Source organism: Oncorhynchus masou, chromosome 23 (genome assembly GCF_036934945.1).
Source record: "Oncorhynchus masou masou isolate Uvic2021 chromosome 23, UVic_Omas_1.1, whole genome shotgun sequence".
Taxonomy (NCBI): domain Eukaryota; kingdom Metazoa; phylum Chordata; class Actinopteri; order Salmoniformes; family Salmonidae; genus Oncorhynchus; species Oncorhynchus masou.
The window spans coordinates 27,764,594-27,791,778 of NC_088234.1; the positions used below are offsets into that span (position 1 = coordinate 27,764,594).

Below are 27,185 nucleotides of genomic sequence, written 5' to 3' on the forward strand. Positions count from 1 at the left end.
ATAAATAACCTGGCTGGCTAGCAAGCCTAGATTGAACCAAACCCAGCCAACTGCATTTCTTAAGGTTTTACTCAAATGTTAAAACATCGTACCTCCAAACCAGTCGGATATGACTTATGTCCTGTCAAGCCGATGCCATGGAGTGAAATGAACACATCAGTTGCCAGCTGTCCCTGAAAAAAAACGATTTGCTAGATTTGTCTTTAGCTGGCTAGCAAATTCACAAATTCAGGATTATAAAACTGTTCGTGTCTTCTCAATTGACAAAATGCTGACCTTAAAGATCGCCTGCTAGCTAGCTATCAAGTCAGATGTTGGCTAGCAAGTAAGCTAACTTAGCTTGGCTAGTGGGCTGATAAATGTCACCAGTTATCCAACATGTTCATTCAAAATTAATTTGTAATTTGTTGAACTTTAACATAATTTGGTGAATAAATACACGTAATAATTACATTTCACAAGGTTATTGCAAGTGTGAACTTCTGTTCATCGTTAATTCAGAGATGTTTGTGTCGCAGTATGTTATGGGATACGGTCCCCGGCGAAGGGTTTTGACTAGAAAGAATACAGCCAAAGACAGAACAGTATGACGATAAGCATAAATTGAAATCCCCGATCTAAGATCATGCGTAAAAACACGTTCTCGGGTCTAACGGTAAACTGCGCATGTGTAGGCTGTCAAATCAAAGGCAGTACTTTGATTTGAAGTTGTTTTTGACAGAGTGAGGGCTTTTGCAAAGGTGCTTTTTTTTGTGCTAATTTTTGTGGGACATAAAAAAATGTCCTGAATGTAAATTAACGTCATTAACTGGTTCCCATGCTTTTAAAATAAAGGTTCTGTTCTGGAACAGTATAGATCACTTTTGTTTTTCGGTTTGGGTGCTGCTCCTCAAATAGTTTCTTTATTTTCATGTTTTTGGTTCTGTTCCCTGAACCGGTTCCAACCCTACACTTCAGACATTGGCTTGAATCTACAAAGCAAACTATAAAAGATGATTCATGCGTGCTTTGTTTTCCAGATCTCCCAAGTATCCTTATAGAACTTCTGATATAGTAAGTACATACTTGTGTTTACAGAAATATGGAGATCAATGAAACTCTGGAAAATCATCTGAACACATGCATACTATGATTGACAGTCCATGCTGTAGGATGGTTCATGAAGTATATTTTTCATTGCGTCGACCTAACTTTCTCAATCCATTTGTCCTTAGGAATGCAATCTTTGTTTGTGTACCCCACACGGTCCACACGTGTTTGCCCAAGAGGGTTTCATCCACAATAGGTTAAAAATGGGTTGATGCGCGTAAGGGCCCCCACCGACCCAGAGGACTGTGTCATCTCACTCACCAAGGCCAACAACAGTAAGGACTTTAATCAGGTCAACACTCGCAAGGACAGAAGGTATTCCAGAGTGCGTTCTCGGAGCACACGCAGAACAGCTGGCAGGGATAGTCATGGTTATTTTCAAACTTTCCTTGTTCCAGTCTGTAATCTCCATGTGTTAAACTGACCAGCACCATTCCTGTTCCCAAAAACCTCCCTGTTGTACTCAAATCTGTAATCATGAAGTGCTTTGAAAGGCTGGTTATGGCACACATCGACTCCATCATCTCAGACACCCTAGACTCCAATATGCATACTGCTCCAACAGATCCATAGGACAATCTCAATTGCACTCCACACTGCCCTCACCCACTAAGATAGGTATTCCTCTTATGTGAGAATGCGGTTCATCGACTACAGCACAGCATTCAAAACTATTGTCTCCTCCAAGCTCGAAACCAAGCTTAGGACCCTGGTACTGAACACCTCCCTCTGCAACTGGGTCCTGGACTTCCTGACGGCTGACTCCAGGTAGTGAGGGTAGGCAACATCACCTCCGCCACACTGACCCTCAACATGGGATGTGTGCTTTGTCCCCTCCTATAGCCCCTGTTCACCCACAACTGCATAACCACTCACAACTCCAACACCATCATTAAGTTTGCTAACAACACAACATGGTAAGCCTGATCACCGGCGGCGATGGGACAGCCTACAGGGAGGAGGTCAGTGACCTGGCAGTGTGGTTCCAGGACAACAATCTCTCAATGTCAGTAAGACCAAGGAGCTGATCGTGGACTACAGGAAACGGAGGGCCCAGCACACCCCCATCCACACTGATGGGGCTGCAGTGGAGCTGGTTGAGCGGTTCAGGTTTCTCTGTGTACAAATCACTTACACTTGGTATGGCAACAGCACCGCTCTCGATCGCATAGCGCTACAAAGGGTGGTGCAGAAAGCCCAGTACATCACTGGGGCTGAGCACCCTGCCATCCAAGACCTCTATTTCAGGCGGTGTGAAAGGAAGTTCCGGAAAATCATTAAAGATTCCAGCCACTCAAGTCATAGACTGTTCTCTCTGCTTCCACTAGTTTCCTTCTATAAACTGTAACTCAGTAAAATCTTTGAACTTGTTGTATGTTGCATTAATGTTTTTGTTCAGTATATACACCTTGGTCAACTATTCATGGTCTACAATTGAGTTCACAATTAGTTGATTGAGGTGTTAGTGAAGGACTGGAACAAATACCTGTAAACTCCTGTCCTGTGTAAAAACAACAACCGGTGGTTGTCAGGACTGGATGCATATACAACGAGTGTACAAAACACTAAGAACACCTTTGTAATATTGAGTTGCCCCCAATGAAGGACTTTTATTTTTTTAAACGAACAGCAAATTCCCCTATTGTGGCTAGCTTCACATAGGTGCTAGCTAGCACTATCACCTTCAAACTACTTAGCACGTTCACATACTTGCCATTGTATAAAGAAAGAGACGACCATGGCGAATTGTGACTATTTACAAACTCAGCTAACCTCTGTTTTGAACTCGCTTGTTAAAATTGCGGTCGTGGAACTACTGCGAATTGTGGAGGATAGCGCCGTTGAACTTCGTCTGGAGGTGTCCAAGAGTAAATTTGAGAACGAAGCACTGAAAATTGAGAACGAGTCTAACAAAAACAAGTTACAGAGTTTGGAAGCAGAACTGTGGACAGCGGGAAATCGACCTTGTTCCATGTGTTATCGTTGTGTTGGAACTCCAGCTCGCGGTAAAGGTAGGGCAATTTGCTAACGTTAGTTTATTCGCTTGCAATGATGGAGGCGTTACAAACTGAACAATGCATATGGATAAGCAAGAGACAGCATCGAGCTAGTTTACGTTCGCTTGCTAATGGTGTTTCTTCTGTGTGTGGCCCAGGTGGATGCGTCAGCCCCAAAAGAGATAGAGATGCTGCTGGTCCTCATTCTTCAGAGGAGGACAATGCATCATCATGGCTGCAACAATCTGCTCATACCATGGACGAGGTACAAGTAGCTAGCTGTCTAACCTATATTGCTACCAAGCTAATGTCACAACAGCAGTCTGTCACCTAATATATTTAGCTAGTTAGATGCTAGCCCTTGATCATTATTCTGTTATATTACACATAAATCGGACTATGCAGAGTTTTGTTAAGAGTTTAAGAGCCCCCGACACTCAATCTGAACATTAAGACGCATTGCTTGCGGTACTGTACGGTTTTAGAAGCATAATGACCTTATTTTTCATACCAGCTAGAAATAATATCCAATAAACAAAAAGGTTCAATTGATACACACCTGTTTATATGGTTATCGCCATATTACAGCGTGTGTTTATGAAAGACCAAGCGACCGCCTGTGCCGATGAGCTGTCTAGCGTTCTCTGAACACCTGTGTGTAACGGAAGAAGGCCGCCAGAAATTCACATTTATAAGAGTAACGTTACATCTAGCCCAGGAGTAAAATCTTGGACTACATAGATGCATAATTTGCATCCCATGTGCATATTCTTTCATGGTCTGTATGCAAACATGTAGGACTTCATTCCACTGTACTTGATTCAGACTACAGCAGCCATGGAGAGGGATGGGATTCAAATCGTTGTCATTAAGAACGAAGCGGGGCATGAAGGCACACATCGGAAGAAGGACCAACAGGCTGGAATTTCAACAGAAGGTAACAATTCACATTTGCCTCATGTCAAAAGTGTTGGGACTTGATACAATCTGATGTAACATTGTTGATGATTTGAAATAATGTACTTCAAACTGTCCTACACCTCACTTACAAGGCTTGTGTCTCTGTTTGCAGGTGAGCAGCCGTGTCCCAAAGTGGACATGGTGTATGGCAAGGAGTGGAGCCAAAGCCTGTGGCGAGACAGAGATGCTGTCAAGGAGGACTCTGCAGGACCATCGGTGACCCATCGACAGGTCAGTTCTCTTTCTAAGGCAGAGGTCCTTATCTGGTAAAGACATGTAAGCTTTACATACAGAAGCTGTTGACACGGTTGGGAGTGTCCGATTGAGACCTATAGCCACAGAATTAGATTAGAAAATGTTTCTCTATGTCTTCAGTGCAAAATGTGATGACGCAAGTGCATCATATGATAACACTTTTAGATATTAACTTTACTGCTGGCATGCAAAAACATGAATGAAACAATACTACATGGTTCTTTTGAGTAAAATATCCCTTTTAAGTAGATAAGTCTCATACCTTCTCTGGCTACTTCACTTGACTGAGTTCACATTCCAATCACAACAGACTCGGAGCCTTTGACAATGAATGGGAATGAAAACGAAAGGATGTAACGCAAACTCAGAGTTGACAGAAGTGAACTTGGAGGAAGGAGTATGATGGCAAGAACATTAGGGATGTAATAATTCACTTAAATGTACAGGTCCCCCGGTTCAAATGTTTTAAGAGAAGCCAAACCGATTGAACATTGTGAATGACCGGTTCACTAATGTTTTTTTAGTCATTGTTATATTCTGAAAATATCTCATCTGTTGTGACTGAATTGATGCTTCCCCTCCTTCGGTTCAGTAGCCTATGAACCTTTATGCTTGTAACTGTATGACTGTCAGATAACTGTGCGCACAGTTCGGGAGACAGCTGCTCGAGCCAACGAGAGGTAGGCCTATCTCTGTTCCAATAGGCTATTCATACATCTGCGTGGCATCTTTAACATTCAGATGCTTATAAAATGTCTTTCACAATGTCATAAATCAGACTTTATTAGTTTAGTGACAAGCAATGTAATTTGCTTGTCAATAAACTAATTGTTACCAAATGCACTGTAGAAAATTGTGTTTTACTGGAGTTGTGTAGCCTAGGGGCGTGGACACAACTCGCATCCAACTGCAGATTGGGGCTTTCAGTCAGATTCTATTTAGATTACTCAGGTTCGCCATAAGAAATAGTATTGGTAGTTTTTCGTTAAACAATCATTTTTACCGGAACAGGTTAAGACGGCAACATTTTCTGGAGCTGAGCATGGTATCATTCATTGGTCAAAGCATAAAATTCCAAACGGTATAACCATTTGATTTTGAGACCCCGTAAAATCCAAAGCTTTGTTATATTAATTGGCTAATACCAGGCTAATTTCTAAAGATAAACATTGTCAGGATGAGCTCACTATTTTTTTATCAGTAAAAATTATAAATTGGGTGATGGTGATTTCAGATTAGAAAGTGGGGGCGGGGTCAAAAAGCATAAATTGCCCACACCCCTAATCTGATAGTGGGATGCTCTGTCTGCCCTATGGCTCAGGGGCAGTGCTATCCGGGGTCCTTGGGACGTCCCTACCCTAATTTTCTTATTATTCTTTAATAAAAAGTTAACTGTACAATCTGCTTCCTGCTGTTTAGGGAAAGGCAATACCTATTTCAATTTTATTTTTTTAAAGAAGCCCACTTTAATTCTTAGCTTTTTAACTAGCTCATCTGTATATTTTTTAAACTTTAAATCCTAGTCAAACCAAAAGCACAGATTTTTATAGGTGGGAACCCGATCAATAGGAGAACCATTTAATAAATAAATTGAGTGTACAAAACATTAAGACCACCTGCTCGTTCCATGACATAGACTGACCAGGTGAAAGCTATGATCATTTGATGTCACCGGTTAAATCAACTTCAATCAGTGTAGATGAAGGGGAGGAGGCAGGTTAAAGAACGATTTTAAGCCTTTAGACAATTGAGACATGGATTGTGTATATGTGCCATTGAGGGTGAATGGGCAAGACAAAAGATTGAAGTGCCTTTGAACGGGGCATGGTAGTAGGTGCCAGGCACACCCGTTTGTGTGTCAAAAATTGCAACGCTGCTGGGTTTCATGTTCAACAGTTTCCCGTGTGTATCAAGAATGGTCCACCACCCAAAGGACATCCAACCAACTTCACAACTGTGGGAAGTTTGAGTCAACATGGGCCAGCATTGTTGTGGAACACCTTCGAGACCTTGTAGAGCCCATGCCCTGACAAATTGAGGCTGTTCTTAGGGAAAAAGGGGTGGGCGGGTGCAACTCAATATTAAGGTGTTCCTAATGTTTTGTACACTATATGGAGTCCATCTGATTTTTTTGTTGTTGCGAGAATTAGAGAACAACATTTAATCTTGGCCAACCAGGGCATTTTGTGAGGCAACAAAGTCAGATTGCAGCTCTAACAACACCTGGTCTACAGCTGGGGCAATAACATACATTACATTATAGTCTGCATACAGATTAATATTACAAGTTAACAGACCAATATTAATTATGTAAAGAGAACATGTCCCAGTACCGAACCCTGTAGTACACCTTTGTTAATATCCAGGAACATAGACTTAACACCATCAGAAATTACAATGTTCCATCTGACAATTCTCAAACCACTTGCAATTTAATTCAAAGGTCAACTAAAATAGGCCTGTACCAGGCTTCTTGCAATGGTCAACACTGTCAAAGGCCTTCGAACAGTGTATAAATAAGGCAGCACAGTGATTTTTATGATCTAAGCAATTTAACACATCTAAAACAAGAGTAGCAGCTGAAACTGTGCTTTGCCCAAGTCTAAAACCAGATTGGTGGACATTAACCATAACCCAAACCATTTTTAAAGTTACATCAATGGGGTAGGGATGTCCCAGGGATCCCGGATAGCACGGATCTATGGCTCAGCTCCGGTACCTACACACACCATTGATGCGCACAAACACACACTTTTTATTTGATTTATCTCTAACACGCTGATTGAAAAACATAGCTCTCTCTCCACAGTGGCTTACACCTGGGCAGTCAAGCTCTGTGGACTTACGAAATCTGCGCCGGCGCCGAAGAGTAAGAACTCAACCGCACCCGCAAAGGAGAGGGACCTACCTCCGGTACACCCCCGAGCAAAGGGCCAAGATTGCGCGGATGTGCATGGAGGTGGGTGCACAGATGGCCGCAGCCATGATGTCTGAGGAATTGGGAAGACGCATCAGCCCCAACACTGTGAGGTCCATGAGGATCAGCTACGAACAGACGGTCGAAAGCATGGGCGTCCAGAAAGTGGAAGACCTACCCCATTTGAGGCCATTCAGAACAGACATGTTTGATGAGGAGATTACTCGCTTCGTAATGGTGAGGAAAAGAGCTGGAGGTCAGGTTAGCCCATCCATGCTGATGGTAGCCACACGAGACATTGTGATGCGCAGAAACCCAGAGATGCTGGCAGAGAATGGCGGTCATATCCTAATCAGCACAAATTGGGCCCGTTGTTGGCTCCGGCGGTTGGCAGGAAATAGAATCACGTCAAAGAGGTAGTGAAGATATTGCAGGAGTCCTCTACTGTTAGGACAGTGTTTTTACATTAAATGAGAATTCCTCGTGTTTGTGTGTTGAAGTTAAGGAAGACGTGTAACATTCCGTGTTGACTGGTGTCCAGTGTGGTTAGGAGAATCTGCATGCAGTATGTAACCGGATGCCATTGTGCTGTGTTCTCTGAAGTTAGTGTTGGCAGTTCATATCTTTAGTATTTACATTTTATGAATATTCAAACTTTTTGAAGCGAACTATTCAGATAAATGCTTTTCGAATTTTGTAAGGGGATGGATGGGTTTAGTGTTATAACAATGTTATGTAACTTGGCTTATGTGTTGTATGAGGTAACCACATACGCTTTCATTTGCTTTTTATGTGTATTGATGTGTGTGTATATAGTGTAATTGATGTTATCATGCAAGGCTCAGCTGCAAAAGAGACCATGATATCAGCATGACTCCCTGCTTAAATAAAAGTTAAATTAAAATCAAGTTTATGAAAATAAATATATATACCTCAAAATCCTTAGTGCCTCATGTTTTTTTTCTTTAGTACCTTAGCGTGTGTGAGCGAATGGGTTCCCATTACAGAGAAGCATCGGCATGTGCCATGGAAAAAGTAACAAATGATAGCTGTAACATGTAATATGTCAAACACACAGGTCAAGACTGTTTCGGCTCAGAAAAGGCGGAGTGTTTGTGTAAAGAAGTCCGTCATAGAAGATGAACCTGCGGACTCATCAGATGCTGGTACCCAGGTACATCAAAATGAACCTCTTTCCATTATTTGTGGTATAAAATAGGGGGGGGGAGCTGCTTGTTGCACTCACAATGTGAGAAGAAAAATTATGCTTCTGATCGATCACGCCCTGAGTGAGGCGGATTACTCAGAATCAAGTACATTTACATTACCCGGAATATGACTTAGTGAATAGGTGCTGCCAGCAATGGACAATGTACAAACAGAATACAGACTAGTATAAGGTAATTAATGGGAAGGTGCTGTGTTGAGCTCAAATGCGTTGTATCAGGTACAACTTCAGTATATGGAAATGTATGTGTAGACAGTGTGACAAACGTTCCTCTTGGTCTTTCTCCACAGCACCAGAAAACCACTGAATCCTGTGATGTGGAGAAAAGTTGTGCATTTGGAAGTTTTGAACCAGAAAGTTGTTTGAACTTTGAAGAAAACCACTTGACTTCACCAGTCAACATCATGGTCCCGAAATGTGTGAAGCTACCAGGTGCAGCAGCTATCATGGACACCCAATTAGACAAGTCCATGGACTTTGACAACATGAACAACTCCGGAAGAAAGAAGAGAGGGAGAAAAAATGGCCCCTGTAAAGGCAATGTAAATTACTGTTTTGTATGTGGAGAGCCCCAATCGAAGATCTCCCGCCACTTGAAACAGCACGAGAAGGAAAATGCAGAAATTGCTTATGTCTTAAGTCTTGACATAGCTTCAAGACAGAGGAAAGTGTTGCTGGAGAAACTGAGGAACAAGGGAAATTTCCAACACAACACTAACGTCGTTAATAATGGATCCGGGTGTCTCAAAGTAAAAAGGAAACCCAAACCGAATAGTGGCGCGAAGAGATTTGAACCTTGTCTTTACTGTAAAGGTATGTTCATTTGGCAAGATGTGCGGAGGCACATGGGAAGATGCCCTTGTAGACCTGAGGGGGGAGATAAAAACCAAGAGCATCATTATGGCAAGAAGCAGTACTTACAGAGCTGCTACACTGGACGAGTGAGCAGCATGTTTAATAAAATTGATGTGCAGCTCACACCTGACGGGGGGATTAACTAACACTTGTATTTTTGCCTCACCACGCTGTCTTCGCCCTCGTTTGGGTGCTAGCAAGCATGCTAGGCTTCAACAGCCAATCCATTAGGGTCTAGAAGCTATAGTGAGATTAAATTGGTCAATAGTGCTGCGTAATCAATCAAATGTATTTATTAAGCCCTTTTTATACATCAGCAGGTGTCACAAAGTGCTATACAGAAGCCCTACCCAAAACCCCAGATAGCAAGTAATGCAGAAGCACGGTGGCTAGGAAAAACTCCCTAGAAAGGCAGGAACCTAGGAAGAAACCAGACTCTGAGGGGTGGCCAGTCCTCTTTTGTCTGTGCCGGGTGGCGATTATTAAGGCCAGATTGTTCTCCAAAATGTTCAAACGTTCATAGATGACCAGCAGGGTCAGATAATAATCACAGTGGTTGTAGAGGGTGCAACAGGTCAGTATATTAAGAGTAAATGTCACAACTTTTCATAGCTGGGCATTCAGAGGTCGAAATAGAAGGTGCGGTAGAGAGAGGGAGAGTTGAAAACAGGAGGTCTGGGACAAGGTAGCAAATCCGTTGAACAGGTCAGGGTTTCAACCACCAACTTACCATCCTGAGACAAGGTCGAGTATAGCCCACAAAGATCTCCACCACACGAGCCAGAGGAGACGACAAACAGGACAGGAAGATCACGTCAGTGACTCAACCCACCTAGGGATGGCAGGGAAGAGCACTAAAAAGCCAGTGACTCAGCCCCCGTAATAGGGTCAGAGGCAGAGAACCTAATGGAGAAGGGAACGGGTCAGACTACACTCAAATCATAGGACCTACTGTCTCTCACGTGGATAGGTAGACCATTCCATAAAATGTATCTCAATAGGAGAAAGCCCTGCCTCCAGCTATTTGCTTAAAAATTCTAAGGACAATTAGAAGGCCTGCGTCTTGTGACCGTAGCATATGTAGGTATGTACGGCAGGACCAAACCTTGAAATAAGCCTTCGAGCCTTCGAATACTCAGGCTAAGAGTTTTTGCATAAAGTTAATCTTTCCCCAACTAAGGTCCCGCTCTTTTCACGCTCACATTGCCCAACGCTCCCTGCCCAAATTTCACTCCTCTTCCACTCAAAATGGCTTTCCGTAGTTTATTCGTCCACATCGCCTTTAGTTAAAAGGTACCGTGAGAGCGTTTGATAAAGTGGCGCAAGCTTTCTCCAGGATACATTCTGTAGCAGCTAAATGCCTACAATGACGGTCTACTTTCGTTACACCAACGCTACGCTCCCAGTATAGCAGCTCTGTTAGGGGCTGAACTCAAATCGCTAAACTCATAAACCAGGTTGGAACCATAATGTGTAATACTCTATAAATTATCCCAACAGTGTTCGAAGTGGACTGTCAGATTTTGTTGTTCTGTTCTTTTAAAGAATTTCCTGATTTAGCCTAGGTTTAAATTCTATTTAGGAAATGCGACAGAATGAGATTTGCGTTTCGGAGGCGTGCTTTGGTGCGTTTGTTTGTGTGTGTTTTGGGAAGCGTTTGTACTTCCACCCTGCCAAAACATTAGTCACTCACCTTTCTAGATAACGTGAAACCGTGTTGCCTTGAAGTAGCTTAGACTAGTTAGCAAGCTTTCCAACGTATTTCGCCAATTAGCTTCAGCCGGCAGGTGTGCGACCGTGGCAGTTGGTTTGAATTTATTTGGTTAGCCTACCTGTGAGGCTAGCAGGAGTTAAAGTTCCTAGTCACTGCTGGTTTGGAGATGACATAGTCTAATACAGACAGAAGCATGTCTGTTCTACAAAATGTATTCTCTAATATTTTATTTCCTCTGTTACGCTGTGTGCACTGACCTGACATGCATGATTGTTGATGACACTGATGTTCAGATGAAGCGAATTAAATAGTCTATAATGTGCACCAAAACAGCGCTTAACTCAAACAGCGGTGTGTAGCCTACCGTAGCTGGTAATTCAAAGCTTATACTTTATCACTCAGTATGTAACTTTCCAGTGCTACTATTTTTGACATGTGATGTTATTAAATATTAGACAGCCCAATAGTAGAATAGTTTACCTAGTTAGCTTGTGTGTTCTGTTTGCAATATAAATATTCCACTCGAGCACAGTAGGTTGGTGGCACCTTTAATTGGGGAGGATGGGCTCGTAGTAATGGCTGGAGCGGAATAGGTGGAATGGTATCAAATACAGCAAACATATCGTTTCCATGTGTTTGATGCCATTCCGGCCATTATCATGAGCCATCCTCCCCTTGGCAGCCTCCTGTGCTCTCAAGATGCATTCAAGTTGCTCGAGCCATAGAGGGAAAAGTATTCTGACAAGTCAATGCACAAAAGTTCTATATGCAATCGCAGGAAAACACTTTTGGCCTTTGTTGCTAAAACATGTTTAATTCCCACAAACGTACTCAAAGTTTCAGTATTGATTATTTTAAATGCAAGAACATGTTAATTTGCTTTCATGAGATTATTTTCTCACTGCCCTAAATTTAAGACAAGGGTTTTGCTATCTTGGAATTAAGAATATTTCCAATAACTTTATTTTCAAGAATCTAATTTCTTAACTTTTTGCTTAGTGCAATACATTTTTCAACAACTTTTTTGATGAATACCAACTTTGCTAAATGTTCTTCTTAAGTCTATAGTTAAGAAAAGAATGATAGTTAAGAAGAAATGTCTTATGAATGCTTTGTGAATCTGGGTCCCTTGACTTTTTCCACATTTTGCCTTATTCTACAATTGATGGAGAATTTTTTAAAATCCATCTACACATAATACCCCCATAATGACAAAGCAAAACAGTTATTTTTTTTGTGCAAATTTATAACAAACTGAAATTTCACATTTACATCAGTATTCAAACCCTTTGCTATGAGACTTGAAATTGAGCTCGGGTGCATCCTGTTTCCATTGATCATCCTTGAGCTGTTTCTACAGTTGACAGTGCGTGTCAGAGCAAAAACCAAGCCTTGCTGTTCCTAGGCTGTCATTGTTAATAGGAATTTGTTCTTAACTGACTTGCCTAGTTAAAATAATGGTTAAATACAAAATAAATGGATGTCGAAGGAATTGTCCATAGGCCTCCAAGACAGGATTCGGCACAGATCTGGGGAAGGGTACCAAAAAATGGCAATGGAGTAGAATGTCCTTTTTTACAAGTAATCAGAACTGAGCTTCCCAGTTCATCTACATAAAAATGATCCCGGGTAGGACCCCGTACCATCTAAGCAAGGGGACTGGAATTGATCAAACTCGCAGTTTAACACACAAAATGAAACTCTTTCCCTAAAGTATGAAAGGGGAGGTTAACTTGGCCCCAGACAATGATCGACTAAGTTTCAGTCATGAGATTTTTTTGTTGCTTTAACCAGAGTTAGGTACCGTCAATAAATTACACAATGTAAATGGGACAATATTTTCATGTTGCACACCTTTTAGTTGTCTAATTTAAATGTGTTCAATATTTATATATGCATTTTTACAATGTATAGTTGGTTTGAAGTTGTCATTGAAATTTAGAGCTTCTGACATTTTACAATATTGTCGCATGTAATTGTGTAATTTTCTGATGGTTCTTAACCAAGCCCCATTGGGGAATATCGAATGCCGCAACAAATTGACAATGGGCATTATGCGTCTATCATCGTCCAAAAGGTGTATGCGTATGCACTGCAGTGTTGTAGATTTATGGACCATTGACTTTCATACTTTTTAAATTCTCGGCACAGCTCAAACAGTTTCTCTAACTTTCAACACATTCAAATTAGTAGAGGACGCATACCGGAATTGTGGGGAGGTGGCATACAGTGTTTCAGAGCAGATGGGACATGGGATGCCGGACTATCGCGTCTCAGCGTCTGGACAAGGATTTTGTGATCGGGTCGCGTACAGCAGCACTCAGAATTTATTATTTACTTGGATGCTGTGGGCAGGTTTGAAATAAACCCAAGCCAATGGAAATTTATGGTATTCTTTATTCTGTGACGTTTTTTTTCTCTCCTAATCTCGCAAATCTCCGTTTTGGACATGACTTTATGACCGAAATGATCATATTTACACTTTGTTGTCAATTTTGACACGAGAATACATGTTTGACTCATATCGAGGTTAATGTGCGGTGTTGTCCAAAACGGAGATTTGCGAGATTAGGAGGGAATTTTTTTTTATTTGGCCCCAGACAAACGATATAAGATCGTCTAAGTTTCAGTCATGAAATTTAGTGGTATTAGAAATAGTTGATGAATATTGAGGTTACAGTCGAGGAACATTGAGATAGAAATAGAATTTAAAACATAATTTGAGAGACATTTGTAGCACATTAACTAAACATACTATTTTGACTAGTGATATCACAGTTGCTTGTTGTATAGTTGAATTGATGGTCATTACATTTGAAATCAATCTCAAATTAAAACGAATTCAGTTCGAAATGAATTTTGTATTCGCACAACACCATACTTATTGCGTGACCTCGTGATAAATCTCGTCAATAGCTCCGCCCCAAATAGGAAGTCGTGCACAACCATTGTTCAACCATTTGTTTTGCTAGGGAAAAGGTAAACGTGGAGGATACGAGTCGATTTAGATCAAGTCTAAACATTCTCGTTTTCTCAAAAAAGTTAAAGATTTACTAGCAAATGACAATGGAGAATGCTGCCCACCTCCAAAGTCAGCTAACCTCTCTCATGAACGCGGTAATGAGGGCAGCGGTCGTGGAAATAGTCAGACTTGTAGAGGGCAGCGCCGTGGCCCTTCGCGACGAGTTGTCCAAGAGTAAACGGGAGAACGAAGCACTGAAAGCCGAGAACGAGTCGAATAAAAATAAGATGCAAAATTTGGAAGCAAAACTAGCTGCGGAGCAGCGTTCTCTTGGTTGTCATGTAGCCGAAGCTGGTGGCGGTAAGGTAGTGTGTGTGGATAGTTGAAAGCTTTTTATTGTATTGATTTTGCTAACGTGACGCGATTTCTTTCTGGGCAAATAAAAATGTCATGGTTTCTGTTTTATGGTAATTATATAGATCAATTTGTCCAAACAAAGGAAGATGTTAAGGCTTGTGCAGAGAAGACCCGTGCAAGGCTGCAATCTTTGGAGCCAGCAGGCCAATCCCAGGTTAGTATATTGTATAAACACAGATGGAACAATAAACCAGATATTTCACCGGATGTATATTGCATATGCGCTTCAGAATAGGCGTTCCCAAACGGAAATGCTAGAACACGCCGATAGGATCCGGCTAGATCGTACTTGGCTCTGCCCCACCCTCCTTTTTTTGTTCTTCCAACTATGAATTTGTTCCCATTGGATATGACAGGCTGTGGTCCGTCTTGTGTTAGTTATAAAACATCTTTGGTATAAGATCAGTTCCATGGTAACGGACCTTCCTTGGGAAGGCCCTATACCATCAAAGTTTACATTTTTAAATGGTAAGGTTATGGTCTTGGTATGTGCGCTCTGGCCAACAGCTTGCAGATACACTGCAGGTTGAGAGCTTGAAGTTCCTTGGTGTCCACATCACCAACAAACTATCATGGTCCAAACACACCAAGACAGTCGTGAAGAGGACATGACAAAGCCTTTCCCCCCTCGGGAAACCCAAAAAAATTGGCATGGGTCCTCAGATCCTCAAAAAGTTCTACAGCTACACCATCGAGAGTATACTGAATGGTACAGAGGGTAGTGCGTACGGCCTAGTACATCATTGGGGCCAAGCTTCCTGCCAACCAGGACCTCTATACAAGGCGGTGTCAGAGGAAAGCCCTACATTTAAAAAAAAAAAAAAAAAAAAAAGATTCCAGCCACCCTAGTCATAGACTGTTCTCTCTGCTACCGCACGGCAAGCGGTACCGGAGCGCCAAGTCTCGGTCCAAAAGGCTTCTTAACAGCTTCTACCCCCAAGCCATAAGGCTCCTGAATAGCGAATCAAATGGCAACCCAGACAATTTGCATTGTCCCTCCTCTTTTACGCTGCTGCTACTCTGTTTATCTATGCATAGTCACTTTAGCTCTACCTACATGTACATATCACCTCGACCAACCTGGCTCCCGCACATTGACTCTGTACCGGTACCCCCTGTATATACCCTTGCTACTGTTATTTCCCGACTGCTCTTTAATTATTTGTTATTTTTTACTTATCTATCTTTTACTTAACACTTTTCTTAACTGCATTGTTTTTTAAGGGCTTGTAAGTAAGCATTTCACTGTAAGGTCTACACCTGTTGTATTCAGCGCATGTGACAAATTAAATGTGATTTATAGCCTACTTCAGGGCGAGATTGTTATGGACAAAAGTGCGATTTTATTTTTTGTTTTATTTTTTTTATCAAACGGCAGCCAGTCATTGACCGTCATGTCACCAGAATAAGACACTATTTATTGGAATGCAGCATCAAGCTCACCACTGCACTTTCATCACCCTGTGAAGTTCATCGTAACTTGTGTCATCTGTAGCCTCATAAACGGCATGCTTTCCCGAGTCGTAGTGGGAGGACCACACAACATGTCATACATAGTGTTTACTTCGATATGGTTGTTATATCAATATTTGCGCATAAAGGCATTTCAACCACCATTTCTCACATAATTAATTTTACAGACATAAAAAGATCGCCAAGGTCGTCATGCGAGCCAGTTTCATCGTAGCGCTTGATGGTTTTTGCGACTGCACTTTAAGAAACGTTCAAAGTTCTGAACTCTGTGTTAACTAACCTTCATGTCTAAAAGTAATGACTGACTGTCGTTTCTCTTTGTTTGTTTGAGCTGTTCTTGCCATAATATGGACTTAGCCTTATTTGGTAAAATACCATCTTCTGTTATCATCAGAGTTGTATGCTTTATTTAACTCTGCAATCATTTCTTTTAAGTTTGACATATTTTAAAGTGAAATAACTCAAGTCAATTATTGTGGAATTGCCTATAATTATATACTAACCTGTATATTCAGATGAGGTGTTCAATGCATGTACTATGTGTTATGTGCAGTTGTTTCCTAGTGGAAATCATGTGGGACGTCATTGTTTTTGATGCAGGCTACAGCTTTCAATAAAGGGGAAGGCCTAAAAGTTGTTGCCATGGAGAAGGATGGAATGCAAGTACTTCGCATCAAGAAGGAAATAAATGAAGGCACAGAACATGACACACCATGTCCAATGACCGGTGAGTGTGACAGTAAATCATCATTGCCCCATAGGTATTGGAAATATGGATACATCACGACTCTGTTTGAGAATAGTGGGCAATTATTTTTCCTCCCCGAGACACACAATAAGTTCATTTGAAGAGAAAGTTGTTTTTTACTGTAATGGCAACGGTCTCTGTTTGCAGGTGAGCAGCCGTGTCCCAAAGTGGACATGGTGTATGGCAAGGAGTGGAGCCAAAGCCTGTGGCGAGACGGAAAAGAAATAGGAGACCGCAGCGACGGAATAGAGGAGAAAGAAACTCCAGGACCATCAATGACCCAGCATCAGGTCAGTCCCCTTCCCCCTCAGAGGTTTTTTATCTGAATGAAGGCTTATGTAATACAAACGCACGTGATGTTGACATGGTTGCGATTATCAGGTTGATTGTGACCTATACACACACACACCAAGATGGAACTCGCACAGTGCTTCATTCCATGATTTGATTCTATTGAGCCATGTTGTGGTCATAAAATAGAAACGAATCAGACATTACGAAGGATGGGAAAGCGAACTAAAACACAGCATTCCAACAGTCAAACCAAACAATGCAAACGTTCTTCAAGAAGGAATCTTGTACCAGCTCTTCAAATGCTTTGCGTCTCCCAAGGTCCTGCAGTAATAGGAAATGAACAACAAACTCAAATCCCCTCAAAAAACAATGGAATACAATAAAATATAAACTCGAAGCTTATTGAATGTACAGAAATAGCCCTTTGTATCAACATGGGCCTCAGACTACCAGGCAGGCTACCAAGTCCCTTTACGTGTTTATTTACATACAATTCGTCGTCTTCTTACAGAACGGAGGTTCCACTTCAGTGCAGTAAGCTGAGTCCATCCACTCCTATCTTCAAAGTCTTCTGTGATCCTGAACGAGACACGTATCCCGACTAATGACTTAAGAGGGAATTTCTGAATTCTGTTCTCCTTGTCACTGACTGGTCATGACAGATAGACGGCAACGTTAAAGATCCTTGTCTTTATTTACTGGTTGGCCCACGGGACCTCCTATAAAACTGTCTCAAGGGGGGTGGACAGTAGTTGTGTGCCACATCGGGGTCAAGAGCCCCAGTGCACCGTACCCCCAACAATGTCCAGGTGAACATCCCCTCCCTACCATCAACTTCCAAGGGGTCTGCGACCACATGCCGCTTCATCAATATCTTTGCGGGGCTGCCTAGGTCTATGAGCGACTTGAAGGTGCTCAGGCGTAGTCCCCTGTAGAAAAGTGCCCTGTACCCACCCCCCAGATGCTTCCTCCTGGTTAACGGCGTGTACCCCTGTCTACAGACGCCTGTGTGCCTCATCACACCATATCCAAAGTCTGATTAGAACCCGGAGCAAGACCAGTTTAACCAGAACCACGCCAAGGCTCTCTTCCCCCATCGAGAGGACCTTCGACATCATGAGAAAGTGCTGGCACATCTTCCTCCCGCCCCTCAAGCTCCACCCATTCTTCATCCCGAAAGTGCTTGCAATGTGCACTGTGCTGCATAACATCTGCCTCTGGTCCGGGGACGTGCTGGAGCCAGTAAAGTTTGAGGACAGAAACGAGGTGACTGAGGCTCTGAAGGAGTGGCTCGTGTCGAATGAGACCAGCAGAAATGCACCAGCAAACATGGTGGCAGTGCAACATGATTTGGCTTACAACATAGTGGTGATGGAAATTGATTACTTCAGGAGCCAATAAGCGGTGGTGGAACTGTCGCTGCCAACCGTTTCGTGAAACAATTTAGCAAAGTCACCTCTCCTATTCTAATGCTTGTATACAGTACCATGTATAAGATCCTCCACTTTATTTCAAATTATATATAACATTTTTTATACTGTACGTGTTTTTTTGGTGTGATTGTGGGACTGGTATTCTAACTGAACTTTTTTTATTTTTTATTATTGTTATTACTGTATGGATAATAAAAGCATCCCCTGTGGTCTGCAGTGCAGCCCTGCATGTGGTATTAATTTAATTTAACCTTTATTTTACTAGGCAAGTCAGTTAAGAACAAATTCTTATTTTCAATGACGGCCTAGGAACAGTGGGTTTAACTGCCTGTTCAAGGGCAGAACGACAGATTTGTACCTTGTCAGCTCGGGGATTCGTACTTGCAACCTTTCGGTTACTAGTCAAACGCTCTAACCACTAGGCTAGCCTGCCGCCCCATGCATTCAAGTCTTTGATAAAGCCCTTTTCATTGTCACCTAAAGAGACATTTTACCTTAGCGGAAAATACATGAAAAGTTCATTATGCCAGGCGTATTTCAACCACTAATGCATTGTATACCAGTGATGAAACGGACCAAACCGTCCTTGTATTCTTATGTCGTTACTGACTGCTTTAACCTTGTGTGGTGTTCGGGTCTGTGGGACCCATTTTCAATGTTTACTAAAATGAAAAACCTGAGACTCATTGACCTTGGCTCATTTTCTGTGAACAACTTGTAAAATAACATATTTTCATTGAATGCACACTGTGCACTCCCCTACACATCTATATTAAATATGTGGTGTTTGGGTTCACTGGACCAGAGGGTAATAAAAGTGTGTTTGTAGGTGAGGGGGGAAAAAGTTTGCGATGTGCCTTCACTCCGTCTTCCTCCTCTCTGCGCGTGCTCTTTCAACAGCACGAAGAACCTATTTGTCTTCCTTCCTGTCACCCGCTTTTCTCGCACACTCTTTACCCTTTGTGGTGTGTGAAAGTACACAGTGTCTTGCCTGGAACCTGCACAATGTTATTACAATACATTATTTTTATACGTTGTTAAAAAATTAAAAAAATATAGATATATTTTCCCACACTCTTACCCAGCCAGGTGCATATTGGGGGAGGGACACAACAAATAAATAGCTTTCTGTATGTGGCTTCTTACCATAATAATTCAGTATGACAAAAATAATCTGCTCAGAGGGCCTTTTAGAAATACCTTTTTCAGAGAGAAGCTAGTCTTGAAGGCGTGTCTTCCACTTTGGAAGATTAAGAATTTTTCAAATATGAGGATCATGTCTCTGTCAATTTGGAGTCTGGCAGTTAGTTGGAAGAGGAGGATGAGATTTGACCCGCAGCCAGCCTTAGGACCAGCCTGTCACCAACCAGCTCATCAGCGGTCTGCAGGAGGAGAAGTATAGATGACAAAATTCAAATTGAATGGTCTTCTTGACCAAGGAATGAGCCACCCCGCATGCCAATGTGGTAAGAAGTGGTAAGGATGCAACCAGACATGCAGGACATAAAGTCTTCTAATGAACTGTTCATCCCAGACACCATCCAGATAATCATTCTGGACTGCGCTAATTTGGATGGAATGTGTGTTTTTGAAGAGTGATGGAAGGAGATGGACCACCTCATTTACATGCATACTTTGGGGTTATCCTTACTGGTGTTTTCAGATTAAATGGTGAGTCCACAGAATCCCTATGGGAGGCAGAAACGGGCAGATAACTTTTCTGTGCAACAATGTCTCTGGAAAACTTCCACATTATGTCCAGGATTATCCGCTTCTATAACCGAGACACCAGACCAGCTCGGCGGCAGAGACAAGCGAGCTGAAATCAGGTCAGTGTGGGACAAGTGGGTGGACAGCCTTCCACTGTTTTACAACCCTGTGCTCAACGTTACTGTTGATGAGCAGGTTACGCCATTTAGGGGCCGCTGCCCCTTCAGGCAATACATACCGTCTAAACTCGCAAAATATGGAATCAAGATCTGGGCTGCCTGTGATGCTGCTTCATCATATGCATGGAACTTCTAAGTGTATATGGGGAAGCCAGATGGAGCCTCTGAGAGGGTCTTGGACATCTCAGCATACAACACTTATGTCATGTGGATGGCGTTCCAATCTGGGTTCAGAGGGAAGCGCCAGAGAAGACGGCTCTTTCTCGAGGAGCTGGGCAAGACATTGGTAAGACCTCAGATCCAGAGGAGGCAACATCCCAAGGACCCCAGCTTCTGCAGCCATCGTGAGGAGGATTCAGGAGGATGATGCTGGTGCCGCATCCGCCTGACCCGCGGAATCAACTACTCCAATACCGGAAGTAAGTTTGAGTGATGATCTTGGTTTGTGTGTGTGACTCTCCTACCTTGTCCTGCTGTAGCTATAATATGTGAGTGAGTGTGATGTTTAGTAAAATTCCTGAACTGTTTTCATCATTCTAGATTGCAACTGGTAGCAACAAGAAGAAGCGCTGCGATGTGTGTGGACCCAAGAAGGACAGGAAGACACAGTACACATGCGTCAAGTGCAAGAAATACATTTGCAGCACACACACAGTAAAACTCTGTCCCTCATGTGGTGTGTAGACCGGCCTTAATTTGTGTACAATGCGGCTCATTTATCATTTCCATAAAATACTGTATGTAAAATTTGTCCTTCCAATTTGTTCAGTTCAAAGCATTAAACATCGACAGTGATGAAAACCTTGTTTTGTTTATTTGTACAATATAACCATGATTTATTCCACCCATGTCTTGATTATAATAGATTTTTCTAATAGATTTTTAAACGAATAGCGCTTTTATTGATAATTGTGATCTAGCAGAGGTAAATGGCAAACACTAACCATGTATGCTGTCTATATTGCTTGTAATTAATATAAGTTGACATTTTAAGTATTTTTATGTAAATTAAGGCTGTATTGTTTTAACCCATTAATGTTGTGGATCCATCAGACCCAAGAACATTGGGTGAATAACAAAAAAACATGAACCACCACACAACGGTTAATATGCTACTTGACTTTTTCCACATTTTCCACTTTTTCCACATGTTGTTGTTACAGCCTGAATTTAAACCATTTCCTGGTTGCTAAAATTCTAATAGTTTGCCTTATTTCAGTTTGTGACAAAACAAGCAATACAGTGTATTCAGAAAGTATTCAGACCTCTTGACTTTTTCCACATTTTTGTTACGTTACAGCCTTATTCTAAAATGTATTAAATCATTTTTTCCTCATCAAGCAATACCCCATAATGACAAAGAAAAAAGGTTTTTACATAACTATTCCGACCCATTACTCAGTACTTTGTTGAAGCACCTTTGGCAGCGATTACAGCCAGGAGTCTTCTTGGGTATGACACTACAAGCTTGGCACACCTGTATTTGGGGAGTTTCTCCCATTCTTCTATGCAGATCCTCTCAAGATCTGTCAGGTTGGATGGGGAGCGTCACTGCACCGCTATTTTCAAGTCTCTCCAGAGATGTTCGATTGGATTCAAGTCCAGGCTCTGGATGGGCCACTCAAGGACATTGAGACTTGTCCCAAAGTCACTCCTGCATTGTCTTGGCTGTATGCTTAGGGTTGTTGTCCTGTTGGAAGGTGAACTTTCTCCCCAGTCTACGGTTCTGAGCACTATGAAGCAGATTTTCATCAAGAATCTCTCAGTACTCTGCTCCGTTCACCTTTCCCTCGATCCTGACTTGTCTTCCAGTCCCTGCTGCTGAAAAACATCCCCACAGCATGATGCTGCCACCATCATCCTTCGTTGTAGGGATGTTGCCAGGCTTCCTCCAGACGTGATGCTTAGCATTCAGGCCAAAGAGTTCAATCTTCATTTCATCAGACCAGAGAATCTTGTTTCTCATGGTCTGAGAGTCCTATAGGTGCCTTTTGGCAAACTCCAAGTGGGCTGTCGTGCCTTTTACTGAGTGGTGTGCTGCAGAGATGGTTGTCCTTCTGGAAGGTTCTCCCATTTCTGAAGAGGAACTCTGGAGCTCTGTCAGAGTGGCCATCGGGTTCTTGGTCACCTCCCTTCTCCCCTGATTGCTCAGTTTGGCTGGGCAGCCAGCTCCAGGAAGTGTCTTGGTGGTTCCAAACTTCTTCCATTTAAGAATGATGGAGGACACTGTTCTTGGGGACATTTAATGCTGCAGAACATTTTTGGTACCTTTCCCCAGATCTGTGCCTCGACACAATCCTGTCTCGGATCTCTACGGATAATTTCTTAGACCTCATGGCTTGGTTTTTGCTCTGACATGCGCCGTCAACTGTGGGACCTTTTGTAGACAGGGGTGTGCCTTTCTGAATCAGGTCCAATGAATTGAATTTACCACCGGTGGACTCCAAGTTGTAGAAACATCTCAAGGATGATCAATGGAAACCGGATGCACCGGAGCTCAATTTCGAGTCTCATAGCAAAGGTCTGAATACTTATGTAAGTAAGGTATCTGTTTTTTATTTGTAATAAATGTGCAAAAATGTCTAAACCTGTTTTCGCTTTGTCATTATGGGGTATTGTGTGTAGATGGATGAGGGGAAAAAATTAATTCATTCCATTTTAGAATAAGGCTGTCACGTAACTAAATGTGGGGAAAAAAAGTTGAGGGTTCTGAATACTTTCCAAATGCACTGTATATAGTGTACAGAATCATTGTACCATCTAAACCGCTGTGATATTTTCAATAACCAAAAATATTGTATTTTCAGCTGTTTGAAGCTGGTGTACAAAACTGAAAAGTAAACGACTCAAAAAGGAGATGGGAAGCATAGAAATAGAACACACAACCCATATCGACAGCTTCTTAGACTTGCTTTCAATGAGAGACAGATCTTTAACTCACATTTCTATTTCAATTTGATTGAGTCGCCTAAAATGTTATATTGCAGCTTTAAATAGAGCTTGTTGGTCACTGGCCAACACAAAAGCCTATAATGTCAAAGTGGAATTGTGTTTTTAGAATATTTTTGAAAATTATTTAAAAAATCCTTGTCATTCAACCCATTTTGTTATGGCAATCCTAAAATAAAATCAGTAGTTAACGTTTGCTTAAATCACATAAGCTGCATGGATTCCGTGTGCAATAGTAGTGTTTAACCTGATTTTTGAATTACTAGCCTCATCTCTTTACCCCACACACAATTATCTGTAAGGTCCCTCAGTTGAGCAGTGAATTTCAGACACGGATTCTAGCACAAAGACAAGGTAGGGTTTCCAATGCCTCGAAAGACGGGCACCTATTAGTAGATGGGATAAAATAATAAAGCAGACATTGAATATCCCTTTGAGCCTGGTGAAGTTATTAATTACACTTTGGATGGTATGTCAATACACCTCGTCACTACAAAGATACAGGCATCTTTCCTAACTCAGTTACTGAACCGGAAGGAAACCACTCAGGAATTTCACCATGAGGCCAATGGTGACTTGAAAACTGTTTTAATGGCTGTAATAGGATAAAATAGAATGGATAAACAACATTGTAATTACTCCACAATACTAACCTAATTGACAGTGAAAAGGAAGCCTATACAGAGTAAAAAATATTCCAAAACATGCATCCTGTTTGCAACAAGGCACTAAAGTAATACTGGAAAAAAGGTGGCAAAGCAATTAACTTTTTGTCCCGAGTGCAAAGTGTTATGTTGGGGGCAAATCCAATACAACACATTTCTAAGTACCACTCCACATATTAAAAAGCATAGTGGTAGCTGCATAATGTTATAGGTATGCTTATAATCCGTTAAGGACTGGGGAGTTTTTCAGGATAAAAAATAATCAAAATGGAGCAAAAAATCTTATAGGAAAACCTTGTTTTTTTCTGCTTTCTACCAGCATTAGGAGATTAATTCACCTTTTAGCAGGACAATAACATAAAACAAATGGCCAAATCTCTACACTGGAGTTGCTTACTAAGAAGACTGAATATTTCTGAGTGGCCGAGTTACAGTTTTGCCTGAAATCTACTTGAACATCTATGGCATGACCTGGAAATGGTTGTCTAGCAATGATCAACAACCAAATTGCCTGCTTGAAGAATTTGTATTTTTTGTGTGTACATTTTACAAATTTTTCACCACAATTACATGATGTCCAATTAATAGTTAAAGTCTTGTCCCATTGCTGCAACTCCCGTACGGATTCGGGAGAGGCGAAGGTCGAGAGCCATGAGCCCTCCAAAACACGACCCTGTCAAGCCGCATTGCTTCTTGACACTCTGCTCGCTTAACCCGGAAGCCAGCCACGCCAATGTGTCGGAGAAAACACTGTACAGCTGGCGACCGAAGTCAGTCTGCAGGCGCCCAGGCCACCACAGGGAGTCACTAGAGCGCGATGGGACAAGGACATCCCAGCCGGCCAAACCCTCCCCTAACCCGGACGACGCTGGGCCAATTGTGCGCCGCCTCATGGGTCTCCCGGTCGCGGCCGGCTGTGACAGCCCGTGATCGAACCCAGATCTGTAGTGACACCTCTAGCACTGCGATGCAGTGCCTTAGACTGCTGCGTTACTTGGGAAAGCTTGAATCATTTTTTAAAAAGAATAATGGGCAAATGTTGCACAATCCAGGTGTGGAAAACTCTTAGAGACCTTCCCAGAAAGACTCACAGCTGTAAATGCTGCCAAAGGTGCTTCCATAAAGTATTGACTCAGGTGTGTGGATACTTATGTAAATTTGATATTTCTGTATTTAATTTTCAATAAATTTGTGACAATTTCTAAAAACATGCTTTCACTGCGTAATGGGATATTGTGTGTAGAGGGGTGAGAAGAAAATATATTTAATCCATTTTGAAATGAGGCTGTGACACAACAAAAATGTGGAATAAGTCTATGGGTATGAATACATTCCGACGGCACTGTATATTATTTTGACAACTGATCATTTTAATAATTAATTAAATAATCATTATTTGGACTTTTCACAGAAAAGGAGAATTGTCCATTATGCAGATGATTGGATTGAAGAGGACTGGATTAAAGAGGAGGGCGTACCAGTGGAAACCACTGAAAGTGTAAGTGTTTAGCAAGTAACCATATTTAGTGTTGGTGAAATGGATGTTAAGTGGTCAATTAGTAGCACAACATTTACAGTCAAAATATAATGTTATTTTACAATTGAAACCTTGTTTATAATAAAACAAATCATTGTTTATAATAAACAACCCGTTGTTTATAATAAACACATTGTTTTCCATGTTTTTGCAGATTGATACTTCAGTCATCCCATTCATGGCGGACAGTGATTTGTCAGAGTATGGAGACGGACTATCCACACTTTGCAGCCAAGCAAATTACATGGATGCCATGACAGAGAGCTTGAAAGGCAGATTAGGGTCTGTTAGGGATAAACAAACCACACGATTAAAAACTGGATTGTTGGGGAATACCAATGCCAAGAAGAAACAGAGAATAATTGAACTAGGCTGGATGGACTTCAATGAAAAGGGGCAAGAGTTCAAGCAAGTCAGGACAGTAAACGGTGGAGGTACAAGACACCTCTATGTTGACAAAAAGAAATCTGTCGAGGAAATCAAAGTAATGGCAGAGGAAATGTTTTTCCCAAATGGACTTTCAAAGAAAAACACACAACTGGAGGACTATCATCGAGAAATCAGATGGAGGTACTCTCAAGTAAACAATTCAAGCACTGTGGAAGAACTTTATGAGGAAACCAAAGTGGGATGTCTACGACTCTATCTTTGCACAAAGGCACACAGTGTCCCCGATTTTGGGGTAGTAGTCAGTGCCGCCTCTGCCTATACACAGAGTACGCGCTGCGCGTAGGGCCCCGCCTATACACAGTAAACGTTGCGCTTAGAACACCACCAATTGGTCGGACAATCAGGGCTGAAGCTCTGCCGCGTTCCGCCCCAGATATCTATAGTTTAAACTGACTCATCAAATAGACTCAACTGCCTAGTTCTTGAGGACACAATTACCATATATTTTTGATTCATTAGATCATAATGTATATACAGTAATTTAGCATTGAAATGTTTACTCAATGTATTAAAACTGGGACTTGTTTTGTTTGTACCAATGGTCTCCAATGTAATTTTTTGCTGATGTGGAATTTTTTTATGATCCTTTCTTTAGTTAGGCGTCAGGTAGCCTAGTGGTTAGAGCGTTGCGCCAGTAACCGAAGGTTTGCTGGATCGAAACCCCAAGGTAAACATCTGTCGTTCTACCCCGGAGCAAGGCAGTTAACCCACTGTTCCCCTGGCGCAGAAGACGTGGAATATCGATTAAGGCAGCCCCCCGCACCTCTGATTGGGCGCTTGTGCTTTGCTGAAAAAATACTACGCCCATTGTGATATGGGTCAGATTGAGCCGCACAGTTCAAACACTCCAGACAGTCAAAGAAGTAAAAACAAGACAACTTTATTTTGTCTTCTTAGACCTTTCAGGAAGAAGAAATACAATACCATAACTCTATATTTAATAACTATTTGTCAAACATATCTCACAAACAAGCGTTTGTTTCCCCAAGTAGGCATTAGTTTTGTATTTCCCAGTAACGATAACACTTAGGTGTCATTTTACCCTATTGTTCAAAAGTATCCTTTCACAGTCTTTCTCTCCGCATGTTGAACACAATGTACCTGCGTGCTTGACAGTCTACCCTGACTTCGTTGTGGTGACGGTGACCATTCTATAGCACCATCTTTAGACTTTCATGTCCTCTCTTCTCTGGGTGATGGTTGTTGTATGCTCTCTCTCCTCATCTGATGGAGGGGATGGTATGGCAGACTCCTCCTCTGAATCCTCTTCACCAAAGAAAAATGCACTATCTGGATCATCAACAGTGTTGTCATCCATCTCTGAAACCTCTTCTCCTATTTGACTGTCACAGT

The 27,185-nt window shown here is 41.9% G+C and overlaps 2 protein-coding genes across 6 annotated transcripts; both read left to right on the forward strand.

Moving 5' to 3' along the window:
• Positions 1-2,731: 2,731 nt before the first annotated feature.
• On the forward strand, positions 2,732-11,897 carry LOC135510688 (uncharacterized). Of its 2 annotated transcripts, XM_064931799.1 has the most exons (6): positions 2,732-3,101; positions 3,245-3,351; positions 3,912-4,023; positions 4,159-4,277; positions 8,297-8,392; positions 8,737-11,897. In XM_064931799.1, the coding sequence occupies exons 1-6, from the start codon at positions 2,828-2,830 to the stop codon at positions 9,445-9,447; spliced, it is 1,419 nt and encodes a 472-aa protein (XP_064787871.1). In that variant the 5' UTR covers positions 2,732-2,827; the 3' UTR covers positions 9,448-11,897. The 2 variants fall into 2 exon arrangements, with proteins under 2 accessions (XP_064787871.1, XP_064787872.1); XM_064931800.1 differs by lacking the exons at positions 8,297-8,392; positions 8,737-11,897 and adding an exon at positions 7,111-8,153.
• A 1,914-nt stretch (positions 11,898-13,811) lies between these two features.
• On the forward strand, positions 13,812-26,367 carry LOC135510690 (uncharacterized). Of its 4 annotated transcripts, none has more exons than XM_064931802.1 (6): positions 13,812-14,342; positions 14,457-14,548; positions 16,468-16,594; positions 16,763-16,905; positions 25,257-25,343; positions 25,537-26,367. In XM_064931802.1, exons 3-6 carry the CDS (start codon positions 16,510-16,512, stop codon positions 26,113-26,115), a joined length of 894 nt encoding a protein of 297 aa, XP_064787874.1. In that variant the 5' UTR covers positions 13,812-14,342; positions 14,457-14,548; positions 16,468-16,509; the 3' UTR covers positions 26,116-26,367. The 4 variants fall into 4 exon arrangements, with proteins under 4 accessions (XP_064787874.1, XP_064787873.1, XP_064787875.1 ...); XM_064931801.1 differs by having other exon boundaries at positions 13,820-14,337; XM_064931803.1 differs by lacking the exons at positions 25,257-25,343; positions 25,537-26,367 and adding an exon at positions 20,772-25,247 and having other exon boundaries at positions 13,841-14,337.
• The last annotated feature ends 818 nt before the right edge of the window (positions 26,368-27,185 follow it).